We start from the raw sequence: 12536 nt of genomic DNA, 5'->3' as shown, positions 1-12536 counted from the left end.
GGCTGTCTGCGCTCCCTCCTTGGCCCCAGCCAGGGCCCAGGCCTCAGCGCGGCTGCAGTGACTCCTCCCGGCCAGCAGGGGGCGCGGCCGCCACTTGGCCTGCGGCCGCCCGGGGCGGGCCTCCTCTTGCCGTCCCCGTCTCGTCTTTCCCCCTCCGGAGCAGTCGGGAAGGCGGCGGCGGCGGCGGCGGCGGCGGCGGCGGCGGCGGTTGTCCCGGCCGGGCCGGTTGGTGTGGCGGGGGAGCCCGCGCTCGCAGCGCCCGCGCCGCGCGCAGCCCAGGCGACTCGAGCGGCGGCGGCCAGGCCAGGCCAGGCCGGGGCGGGCGGCGCGCGGGCGGAGGGCGGCGGCCGCGGCCAGGGCGGCCCGTGGGACCGCGGGGCCCCCGGCGCAGCGCCGCCCGGCTCCCGGCGCCCGGCCCCGCCGGCCTGGTCCCCGGGCCGCGGCCATGGCGGCCAGCGCCAAGCGGAAGCAGGAGGAGAAGCACCTGAAGATGCTGCGGGACATGACGGGCCTGCCGCACAACCGAAAGTGCTTCGACTGCGACCAGCGCGGCCCCACCTACGCCAACATGACGGTGGGCTCCTTCGTGTGCACCTCCTGCTCCGGCAGCCTGTGAGTGAGCGGGGCGGGGGCAGGCCGGGCCGGCGGGGGCGCTGCCGGCCGGGGGGCGCTGCCGGCCGGGGGGGGGCGCTGCCGGGCCGGGGGGCGCTGTCGGGCACGGGGGGGGGGGCGCTGCCGAGCCGGGGGGCGCTGCCGGGCGGGGGGCGCTGCCGGGCCGGGGGGCGCTGCCGGGCGGGGGCGGCCGTTGGGGGCGGGCGGCCGGCGGCCGGGGGGCGCTCGGCCCGGGCTCCGGCTCCGGCCCCGGGGCGCGCTTTCGTTTTCGCGGGGCGAGGGTCCAGGCTCCGGGCCGCCTTCGTGGCTGGGCCGTGGGCGCCCCGGGCGAGCGTCTCGGGCCCCGCGGAGCCGCCTCCGCTGCCGCCTCCCTCGGGCCTCGGCTCCCGGGGGGCGCCGACCGGGTGCGGCGGCGGGGAGAGACCCGCGGGGGGCGGCGGGGGGCGGCCGTGCGGGGCGGCCGGGCCCCGCCCCTCGCCGAGGCACCTGCGGGCGCGCACGGCCTGGGCGCCCGGCCTCGGGCCCGGAGGCCCCGCGTCCCGGGGGGAGGCTCCTGGCACTTAGCAACGGTTACGAGGCTGAAACGTCCCGATGGCGGAGATGGGGGTCCCCTGGGAAAAGTTGGAGAGGCTTCACCTCGGGCGCGGGGCGAGGCCGCCGTGAGGTCCCGAGCGCGCCTTGAGTTTGGGGAAGTTGGGACGCGGGGAGCGTTGGCCGGGCGCTGGTCACTCTGAGCGTGGGGGGGGGGGGGGTGCGAGCGATTTCTCGGTCCGGGCCGAGTCCCGGCTGCACCCAGGAGCGGGCGGAGGTGGGTGGGGGGTCCTGGGAAGCCGCGCGTGTCCGGCCCCTGGAGCGCGCCCTTGCCCGGCGCCCGGCTCTGCTGGGAGGTGGCGGGGGGCCTGCCGGGCAGGTGTGCGCTGGCGGCGGCAGGTGTGCGAGTAGAGTTAAGTGACTTATGTTGGGCAACTTTGGTTGTAGAAATGAAGCCAATGGTATATTTGCTGTTCCGGATTTCTGACATTTCTTTGTGGCCCTTTGTAAGTATAGTGGGGACATTTAATTTGTTGCAGCAAACGCATAATATCAAGGAATAGTTACAAATTTCCTCGTAGATCCCACGTTTCGGAAACATTCTATGTAAAAGTATACCTCCGAATGATGGCAGTTGTCTGTTTTCAGAGGGTTTAATCTGTAACAGATGGGGCTTCACATCTCTGTTTCGTGGTGATTCCACAAATATTTATTGATCACTTGGCCGGTGTCACACATTGTGGGAGGCACTGGTGGGACTTGGATCCTCCTGTCCCCAAGGAGCTTGCATTCTAAGGATATAAACTTAGTTACAATGCTTTGTATCATTTCCTTTCTTTGAATGAGCTGCCCATGAAATATGTAAATGGTAGGGGAAGTGTCCTAGAGGATTTGGTGCCTGAGCAAAGGCCTTTAAAGACAAGATCCCTCCAGCAGGCAGGTGCATGCAGTCGGAAGACGGGGTGTTGTGAGCTAGATAAACCTGGTTTTGAATCCTGGCTCCCCTTTCTAGCTGTGTGGTATTGAGAATGCCACTCAGCCTCTTTGAACTTGAGTTTTCTCATCTATGAAATGCTGAGGGTAAGGTTTACCTTCAGCAGGTTTTGGATGTAGATTAGTTTTCAGTTAGTTTGGATGTAGATTAGTTTTCAGTATTTGAGATAATGTGTCTGTACCATCTCAGGCAACGCCTGGTTCGTGGTAGATGCTCAGTAAATGAGAGGCATTGTTAGCAAGTCGGAGAGGACATTTCCGAGTAGGGAGGGACATCAAAATGAAAAGTAACTTTAGAAAGATCTCTCCGTTTTGATTTTTTAGATGTAACTCAAAACCTGACTCAGATTGGTTTAAAAATAGGAAGGGAATTTATCGTTTGCTTTTAAGACTATATCCAGTGGCCTGCTCCCTGGGCTGCTACTGCCCTTCCCGCTGTCCAGGTCTGCACTTCCTCCTGCCAGCCTGCCCAGCGCCTGTGCCGACTCTTGGAGCCCCAAGTATCCCCAAATAGGATTCCGAAATCTGGGATTCTTGGGAAGGAAGGAATGGACGCTGGGTCAGTTGTCTACTGCAGAAATATTGAAGTAGCTCCTGAGGATTTTTTTTTCCTTTCAAAAGCAATAATGCAGGAAAATAATTTAAGAATAACATAACTATTGAGTATAACAGTGAAATATTTATTATTTAGATGACATGACATCGCATAATTGAAGAATGTGAATTTTGAAGTCAGATTTTGACACTGCCACTAGCTTTATGACTTAGGGCAAAGTATTAGCCAGGCTGTAATGTGCAGATTGGCCTGGAGCCATCCTGTCGGCCACAGTTTCTTTGTGATAAAAAGATGATGGAAGGTTGCTATGAGGATTAAGTGGTACTATTCCTTGAATATTTATTGAACACATACTGAATGTGAGGACGGGGCTAAGCAGTGCATATACATACAGGAGGTGGGCAAAAGTTGATTTACAGTTTGTATGGAAAATAATACAGTAATTAATAAATAATAGAAGAATAAACTTTATTCTGTGTACTCACAACTCTAAGCCTACTTTTGCCCACCCCTGTCTATTAAATAAGGCATGCTAGCTGCCATTCAGAAACCTTGATGTGCCTAGAAAGTCCTAATGGTGCCTGCTATCAGAATTGTAAACTTTAGGATAGTTACATCGTCTTTTATCATTCACTTAACAATATCTTTGTTTAAATAGATTAAATGTTAATATTATGAGACTCTGAGCTAATCTTTTTTCCAGAGGGCTGTCCTGTATGCTTGTACAATGTTCATTCAGAGTACATAACTGAATTCAGATCGTGAAACTTTAAAATAGATTTTAGATTTAGATGTAGTTAAACTGTTCTTTATTGAGGCAGAATGGGGGTGAAGTAGCAGATTGATTTGTCACTTTCAGGTTCTCTCAATAGTAGTACTTAAAATTGTGAATGAGCACTCTATTACAGCCAACAGTAAAATAATGCCCTCCTGTTAAAGATTAATTTTAGACCAAATTGTTTGTGTTGACTAACATTAGTACAATCAGTGAATAATATTAAGAATAGTTCTATCCTTAAAAAATGATTCATAACTTTTTCAGAGAGGATTTACATAAAATAAAATAACATTTGAGAAATACTTTGTTTCTCTTAATACCAGCTATTTTATGTGGACAATGTATTTAATCTTGGAATTTCACAGGCAGATAAACATAGCTGGATAGTAATTTATACTCTATTAGTTTTGTGTGCATTTTGACTTATAGTAAATCTTGCAAGAATATTAACTTTTTAAAATTAAAGTTAAACAGATGAAAAGAGGCATTTAATTTGTTTTTATACAGTTATTAGCATTAGAGTGAACTGCAATCACATACTCTTTGGGAGCTCTGCTAATAGTATTTAGGTCTTCATGAGGTCACAGTGGGCAGTGATTTATATCCTTAATTTCCTTTCCACTTTTTTCAGTACTCTAACGTGGCTACATTCAGGGAGATATTTAGACAATGTAGTACAATTTCAATTTACTGTAAGTGGGAAAACTGTTTGATACATTTTCAATTGCTAAATTTTGGGGGCTCTATGACAGGGAAGTATGAAAATCAGTACAACTAGTAATATGAGAAGATATGAAAATTCTTCCTCCTTTCTCTCTTCAAACCTTTGTTTCTTATTCAATAAATCTTGGTGGCTCTACCTTGGAACAGTTGTGTTCAGTAGGTATGTACTTCTACAAGAAGAGTGCTAGTGTCTAGTAAAGAAACTTGATATTTTTGAAATGTAAAAATCACTCAAGTTTTCTAGGAATGCTTTTTTTCTTTAGTTAAAGAAGACACTCGGTGTCAGGTTTAATTTTGAGGAGAACTGTTTATTTTCATTCTTTTTTATGTTTAATTTTTAATTCAATTTTAATTTTTATCAAAAGAATACATGCACATAATTTTGAAAGGGAAACACTTATAGTGAACAAAAATAGTCATCTATTAGCTCCCCCTATTTCTTATTACCATAGACTGTGATGTTAGACTCTGCTTCCTCTTTCTATATTTACCTTAATGTTTCTAACATACTTAGAACTTTTTTATTTTTTATTTTTCAATTTTGGCTTTTCTCTGTTGACTCCCTTACTGTACAAGGAGGAATGTAAGGATTGGGCCTTCTAAGGCTCGTCTTACTCTCTCGCTTATACTTTGCTCTTCCCCTTCGGTGTGATTGTGTCGCAGCTCTGGGTTACGGCGCCGCGCAGTGCCTTCTGCCCTATTGCGACTGCGTGCATACTGTTCCAGCTGTGCTGTGCTAATAACTACTACATACGTTCTTCTTCTTGTACAGCCTTTTTCTCCCCGAAGTTTATTGTCATCTGGTTTTCTTCATTTGCTTTGTTTCCATGTATATGTCATTAATATGTTCCCAGGTAAGTTGTCTTTCTCTGAGGTATAAAATTTCTTTCCATCTGATAAGACACATCAAGTAGTTTTTATTTTTTTAATTGTTTTGGGTGCTCCTGTCATTCTCTGGTATGGAAACGGTGTTCTCTAGGCCTGCTATTCCGCTGTTACCCTGGGACTTTTCTTCTTCCTTCGTTCTGGAAATTTCCTTCACACTTAGCCCGTGTTCCAGCCTCTCTTCCCAGGACCTCACTCTCCCTTAGCCTCCTGACGAAAGGTCAATAGGAAATCATTCCTGAGCTACACGGCTGAGAATGTCTTATTCTGACTCATTTTTAAAGGTGGAAGAAAATACTTTACCTTTGGAATTTTTTTTTTTTTTTTTGGTAATCCTCACCCGAGGATATCTTTCTATTGATTTTTAGAGAGAGGGGAACCAAGGAGGGAGGGAGACAGCCAGCCAGCCAGCCAGCCAGCCAGCCAGCCAGCCATAGATAACAATGTGGAGAGAAGCGTCAGTTGGTTGCCTCCCATCCGCACCTTGCGGGGACTGAGCCCGTAACCTGCGTGTGAGCCTGACTGGGTCCCAGCTGAGCCACCCTGGGGTTTTTAAGGCACTGCTTAGTGTTGCTGCTGAGAAGTCCGGCGGTGCTCTTATCACTGATTCTCATGTCCCCTTTCCCCCTCTCTCTTTGGGAGTATGTATGTGACTCTATTCCTGCTGAACTTTCTATTGAAGTATTTTTTGTATAGGTTTTTTGTTCAGTGTTTAGGCATTTTTTGAGGACTCATTTTTTGAGGACTCATTAGTTTGGAAGCTCATGCTTTTTTTTTTTAGTTCAGAGATACTTTCTTTAATCTTCTTGTCAGGGAAAAGCCTGTCTACCTCTCTTCCAGGATCTTAGTTGAGGGAGGGCACTGGGAGCATAGAATTTATCATTCAGTAGTGGGGTCTCAGATAAGCCCCCCGTTTTTAGCATGGTACCGAATAACAACCCTCATATCCACCTGAGTCCAGAGTTATTTGGTATAATCTCTCGAGATTAAATTGTTCTTCAGATTACTCCGCCTAAGGCCTGGTAGGGGTAGACTTGTGGCTGTAGGGACGCAGGGGGTCTATTTTTGACCCTATGTAAATCCCCCCAACCTTCCTCTGACACCTTTGGTAACCTTTCAAAGGTTCTGTGGTGGGAATCAGCTTCTAGCCGGCTTCTCCCACCCCTGCAGGAGCTTCCATTTTGCCTTTCTTTACTCGTAAAGTCAGTTACTACTGGTATATTCACGTTTTATCTTCCAGATTTTGCCATTAGAGAACCATAATGTGCTTTTGGGCCACCCCCTTGTTCTCTTTCCCTCTGTCTCTTTTTGGGTTAATGACTTTTAATGCCTTTGCTGCCATTTTAGTGGGGTTTGAGAGAGAGTGAAGACATTCTTGAGTTTTGTCTACTTTTAACTGGAATATCTTAATTAGTTTAAATTGTTATTTGAGTATTATTTTCTAGATGTTTGCCCTCAGTGTTACAAGGAAGTTAATAGTGTAGTATTTGTGATTTTTCAGGAAAACCTGCCCAAAATAACAGTTGTGTTTTACACCATGGTGGGTGGGTGTGTGTGTGTGTGTGTGTGTGTGTGTGTGTGTGTGTGTATTTTCAGTGTTTTAATGTTGGGTACTAGATAATATTAAATAACTAGTATTGGAATAGATCTAAATGTCAAATTAACTTGATTACTTTATGCCAACAATAGCAACCCTATAAATTTCCACAGCCTATCGGCAATAGGCTGGTAAGCTTTCCCCCCAGCAGGGGAAAAACAGTAACACTGACTGAATAAGCTTTCTTACTTATTCATCCAGCACACGTTGTTTGAGTTGAACAAATGGGTAGGAGCAGGATTGTCTGAGGGGTAGTTAAGAGCACCATACTGGTGGACACACGGAATGAGTCACACCATCTGGCTGCAGTCATACCTGGGTGGTGGTCGTTAAAACTCCACCTCCTGGGCATCTGTGGATGACTTAATTATACTGCAAAACCATATTGGACTCCACCAGTAGGTGACTTTGGAACTTCTTGAAACCAATTAACTGGCAAACATGCTTTCAAAATATCAATACTGCTGTTATTAAATGAGTCATTTAATTTTTTTTTTTTTTTGCACTTAACTGGAGACTTAAAATGTTTTTTTTTAGGATCTGGAATGGGTGGTACTTCAATATTGGCACTGTAAAAATGATGTGGTATACTTGCTTAACACTTTTACTCAATAGTTATGACTAATGTCAGTATAGTGTTTTATAAACTCTGAATTCACATGACAGCTAGACCAGGCTTAGCGAAAAAGAGAAGTGGCACCAGCTTCTAGAAATAAACCTTAAAGATAATTAGATAAATGAAAATTCAGTTTTGATCAGTTAAAGATTTTGTTCATTTAAATCGGGCGGGGACTGTCTAGCCCGGGGGCCATATATGGCCGGGGAAATCATTTGGTCTGGCCCTGCCAGGGCCTCACCAAAGAGAAGCAGTTCCAGCCATCACATTAGGGACCAGTTAATTAAATGTTTGACCGAATAATAGCAGGCTAATTTTTAAGCTGATAATTTTTTAAGGCCCGTGAATGATGTTATAAATAGTCAAAGGCCCTCGGCAGAAAAAAGGTTCCCTACCCCAATTTAAATGATAATATCTGGTAGGTGGAGATGTTCTGCTAATAAGAAAAAAATTAATTACTGTAAGAATTGTGGTCACTATAGATAGTAATATGGAATTAGGACTATAGTGTTTTATTTCTTAAGTTACCGTACATTAAAATTAACTTTCTTATACAGTTCTGAGTCCTAACATATATGTAGGTTGATATAACTACCAGCACAGTCAGAACCTGGCGATATTCCATCACCCCTCAAGACTCTTCTTAAATCTTGTCTTTCCTTAATCCCTGGCAATGACTGATCTGTTCTCCAAACTATAGTTTTTCTAGCTGGGCATGTCATGTAAATGGAATCATACAGCATATAACCTTTCCAGATTGCCGCCTTCACTCAGCATAGTACCTTTAATTTTTTTTTTATTAAACAATTTTAATGTTTACATTATTGCAGATGCGTACCCCCCTCCATGGCCCACTTCCCCCCTCCCCCACCTCCCCCTTCTTTGGCCTTCACCACACTGTTGTGCACGTCTTCAGTTAATCCCTTCACCTTCTTTATCCAGTCACCACCCCTCAGGCACCGGCCAGTCTGTTCCTCGCATCCATGCTTCTGGTCCATTTTGTTTGCCAGTGTATTTTGTTCATTAGAGTCCACGTATTAGATCATACGGTATTTGTCTTTCGCTGACTGGCTTATTTCACTTAGCGCAATACTCTCCAGGTCCATGGTGTCTTTAAGGTTAACCCAAGTTAGTTGTTGTGGCTTCCAATAGTTTTCACTGTTCCTTGTTGCTGAGTAGTACCCCATTGCTTGTGTAGTTACCCCTTTCCCACTTGAGGGACAGTTGGGTGTTTCCATTTTTTGATGTATATGGAGTTACTGGTACAAACATTTCTGTACAGATTTTTGAGTGAACATGGTTTTTATGTTTTTAATCCTCACCTGGGGACCTATTGAGTTTTAGAGAAAGGAAGGGGGGAGAGAGAGAAATCAATATTTGATTTTTAGAGAAAGAAGGGAGAGAGAGAGAGAGAGAAACATGGACCGGTTGCCTCCCATATGCACCCTGCCTGGGATCGAACCTGCAGCCTCGGTGTGCACCCTGGCCCAGGAATGGAACCTGTAACCTCTCGGTGTACGGGGCAGTGCTCCAGCTAGTGAGCGCCCAGCCAGGCAGTGATGAATACCTTCTTTATGCATAAATAGACCTGAGGTATGGCAGGGACTCGAGATACAGGCGCGAATAAGCCGTGCACATTGTACTGCTCTCACGAGATTACATCTGTAAAAATAACTGCAAAAGAATTAAGGATTTCCTCAGCGAACAATTTGAGAAGTGTAGGGGTATCCTCCTTTCCTCCAAAACACGCACCCTTACAGCAGTGTTTGACATTTTCTCATTAGAAGGTAATTCTTCTGCCTTCTCTGTTTTTAAGAAGACTACTGTACGTGGGGTGGGATGGTAAAGGGTTGGCTGGAGCAAGGAAGAGGTAGTAGGGAGCAAGGCAGGACCAGGTGGCTGAGTGAGAGCGGAGGGAGTAGAGAAACGTAAGAGAACGATCGTTCAGTCCTGCTCCCGTGGCTTTGGGCTGGGGAGGGCTTACATACCTGTCGTGAGGGAAGAGCTTCCCCGAGAGGGTGGGTTTAGTCTTGTTCTCATGGGGGGATGAGCGGGAAACAGCGTCGTGCGGTCAGTGAGTAAGAACCATTCTCCTGAATTCTCACTTGGAAATTTAAGTTATCTTTAAAGCTTTAATTTGTTATTGCAGATTGTGAAGGTACTTGGACGTAATTCATACTGCAGTTGTTTCTTCATAGTTGAGGTTGAAAGTTTTACTAGAATGAAATTGCTGTGCTCAGTTTCTCCTACTGTGCAGTCTCCATTTCTGCTGTTATTTACCAAGAGCTAGAAGGAAAATAATTTGTTAATTTAAAATTTAAACAAAACCTAACTTTACACAGAATTCTCCACTTTGAAATATGAAGCAGGTAACGGGTAGCTTGTCATAATTCAAAGCAGGATCTGAAAAGTCTGCCATCTATAATACTGCTTCAGTTACAGGGAGGGAAAGTGGGAGCAGGACATGAAGGTTGAGGAGCTCTGTTACTTCTGAATTCTCCTTACTGTTTTGATTTAAAATAGCATCAGACACCATTTTTAATTATTCAAAAATGTTTCCAGAATATTTCTGAAAGACTTTTGGTTGGTAATTTTACAGCATTGTTACATCTCAGTAGGGATGATTGATTGCAGGATGACTGTTCTGTAAAAGTATTGATAATCTGCCTTAGGACCTGGATTCCAAATGAGGCCTTTAGCAGAGGACGTGACTCCCAGGGTAATTGTAGGAAATTTTGTATAGATTACTTTATTACTTTGCATAGATTATTTACCCTTATTCTTCTGGGTGGAGGGGCCACTTTGTGGTATTCGGACAAAATGTAAATAGTTCTTAATCCCTCTGAATGCATTTCTATTCACTTTTTAATGTGCATGATAAAACATCAGAAACTCAGAAGTAAAGTCTTCTTATGGCATCTACACAGAACAGGCTTCAAGGTTGTAAAGGACCTAAAAAATCATTTAATTGTGTACCTACCTATTTCTCAAGTCCCTTCTCTAGGACCCTCCTGTTTCCTCTTGAACACTCTGCCTCGTGAGGTGATTAAAAATGTTCCTTATTGTCAATTCTTACTTGAATTGATGGAGAAATAGAACTTAATTCTTATCATTAATAACTTGTTTTCTCAGGTTAGTTTTAATTTTCTAAATTAGCCTCAAGCTTAAAGGTAGTAGGCCATTTGATTAGAATATTTGTATAGCTCCATACTTAACACATCATCATATTTTCTTAAAGTATGAAAATATTTAAATAATCAGTTACTTTTTGAATTCTTTACCATAGAGCTCTTCCACATATATTGTCTTGTCCCTCCATCAGAAACATACTAAAGCAGCATTTTTTATTTCCAGGAAGCTCATGTGTTGCAGGTACTATGTGTTTCTATAACTAGGTAGTTACTTGAATTTATCTTGAAGTACATTATTTAGTGTGGGTCTAGCCAACCTAACTTGACGTATCTGTTGTGGGGATTAATAGTTTAAAATAATTTTTAAATATCTTTAGTTTATAAAATAAAAGCAATGTTCCAGATTTAAATGTGTGCTAACTAGAAATGTTTTGCATTGATGTGTAATTTAAAAAATATAGTATGCAATAATAAATTTGTAAAATATTTTTTCTTGTAGGCGAGGGTTAAATCCACCACACAGGGTGAAATCTATCTCCATGACAACATTCACACAACAGGAAATTGAGTTTCTACAAAAACATGGAAATGAAGTAAGTGTTTTTACAATTTCAACTTTTTTGTTGGCAGTCATTTTAATAAGATTTAATAAGTTGTTTAGAATGGTGAATTTCACTGTCTAAAAAAAGTTATTTTGTATTTTATATTTAGGTATTTTAGCATATACTCATTTAATGTATTTAGAATTAATGTCTGCTATCTAAGTACTTTGCTATATACTTGAGGTGAAACATATATTTAAAATTCATCAGTGGTAACTGTAAAAGGCATTTTAGAAGACCATCTAGTATTGGAGTAACTGTTAGTCTTTGCTTTAAAAGATTTAAAAAAAAACAAAACAAAAAACTTTGTGGTACTAAGTTGTAAACTTGTGTTAGGCTGCTGTATGATCAGCTTTCACTTGAGGTCCCCTCCTTCTTTTTTCCTACATTTTTAACTTGGGGTGTATGTGTGATGTTTAATGTTGAGCTGGTGCTCAGAAGGGAGGAGGCTGGTAATTCTGAGGGCGCGGCCTAGTGTCATGGGAAACCCAATAGTGCAAATATTTGGAGAGGGGTGTTGTCCTTCCACTCTTCTTTATTGGACTTCAAGTAATTCCATTCTGTTTGTTTGTTTTTTTGTTTTTTATTTCCATGTTTTGCATTAGTAAAAGTTGCTGATGTAATATTTTTTAAAAACTATAAAATTAACAAAGAAAGCAGGCATATTTTGTAATCTGGAGTAAGGATGAGCCAGTCACCCAGTTGATTGATAATAGCCATTATACATTTTATAGGCAACTCTTAATCACTTCCTAGGAGGGAAATAATAGTTTAGTTGTACTGTTCTGGTTGCATATTTTTGATACAAGAGACAGGAAAGAAGTTAAGTGTTAAGATTTTGTTAGTTTCAAGCTTCTCTTTTACCATCAGAAGATGTATGCGAGCATTTTGCACTCTTCCCCTCTTTCTTCCTAACACTTTAATATCTTAAACTTGCCTACTTGTGATGCACATGTGTTTTTGGTTCTAAGATAGTGAAGAAGTGTAAATTCAAGATTACATGAAATAGTTTTAAGTACATGAGTTTATAGAAGTGAGCACTTTGCAGTCTCCAAATTTTACTGCTAAAACATTATTTTGAGTAATCAAGTTACATACTGATAGTGGTGCATTACAAGGAAAATCTAAAGCTAGGTGAAAAGGCAGGTTTTTTGTGTTGTTGTTTTTTTTTAATATAACTTTATTGATTTCAGAGAGAGGAAAGGAGAGGGAGAGAGAGAGATAGAAACATCAATGATGAGAGAGTCATTGATCAGCTGCCCCCTGCACGCCCCTGACTGGGGATCGAGCCCTCAACCTGGGCATGTGCCCTGACCGGGAATCGAACCCTGATCGCCTGGATACTAGGTCGGTGCTCAACCTCTGAGCCACGCCTGGCCGCGCAGGCAGAAGGTTTTTAATGACAGTTTAGCATAGAATAATATATTTACAGATTAAAATACATTTTGGACTATTTGTATAAAGTTTGGATTTAACCTAGTACTGAAAACTTTAAATTACTCCCTTAGAATG

At 43.7% G+C, this 12536-nt stretch overlaps 1 protein-coding gene across 12 annotated transcripts in view; it reads left to right on the top strand.

Moving 5' to 3' along the window:
- Positions 1–370: 370 nt before the first annotated feature.
- The window catches only part of AGFG1 (ArfGAP with FG repeats 1), a 48623-nt gene continuing 36457 nt past the window's right edge, over positions 371–12536 (top strand). For 11 of the 12 annotated variants that reach the window (XM_081141792.1, XM_081141801.1, XM_081141800.1 and 8 more), the window contains exons 1-2: positions 371–612; positions 10922–11015. In XM_081141792.1, coding sequence (XP_080997918.1) covers positions 446–612; positions 10922–11015 — 261 coding nt within the window. In that variant the 5' untranslated portion in view covers positions 371–445. The remainder of the gene's footprint in view (positions 613–10921; positions 11016–12536) is intronic. The other variant, XM_081141793.1, reaches the window with a different exon arrangement.

This window comes from Miniopterus schreibersii, assembly GCF_964146895.1.
Source record: "Miniopterus schreibersii genome assembly, chromosome: 7".
Taxonomy (NCBI): Eukaryota; Metazoa; Chordata; class Mammalia; order Chiroptera; family Miniopteridae; genus Miniopterus; species Miniopterus schreibersii.
Note: the sequence above shows the minus strand (reverse complement) of the source record. Positions and strands in the feature narration are given on the sequence as shown.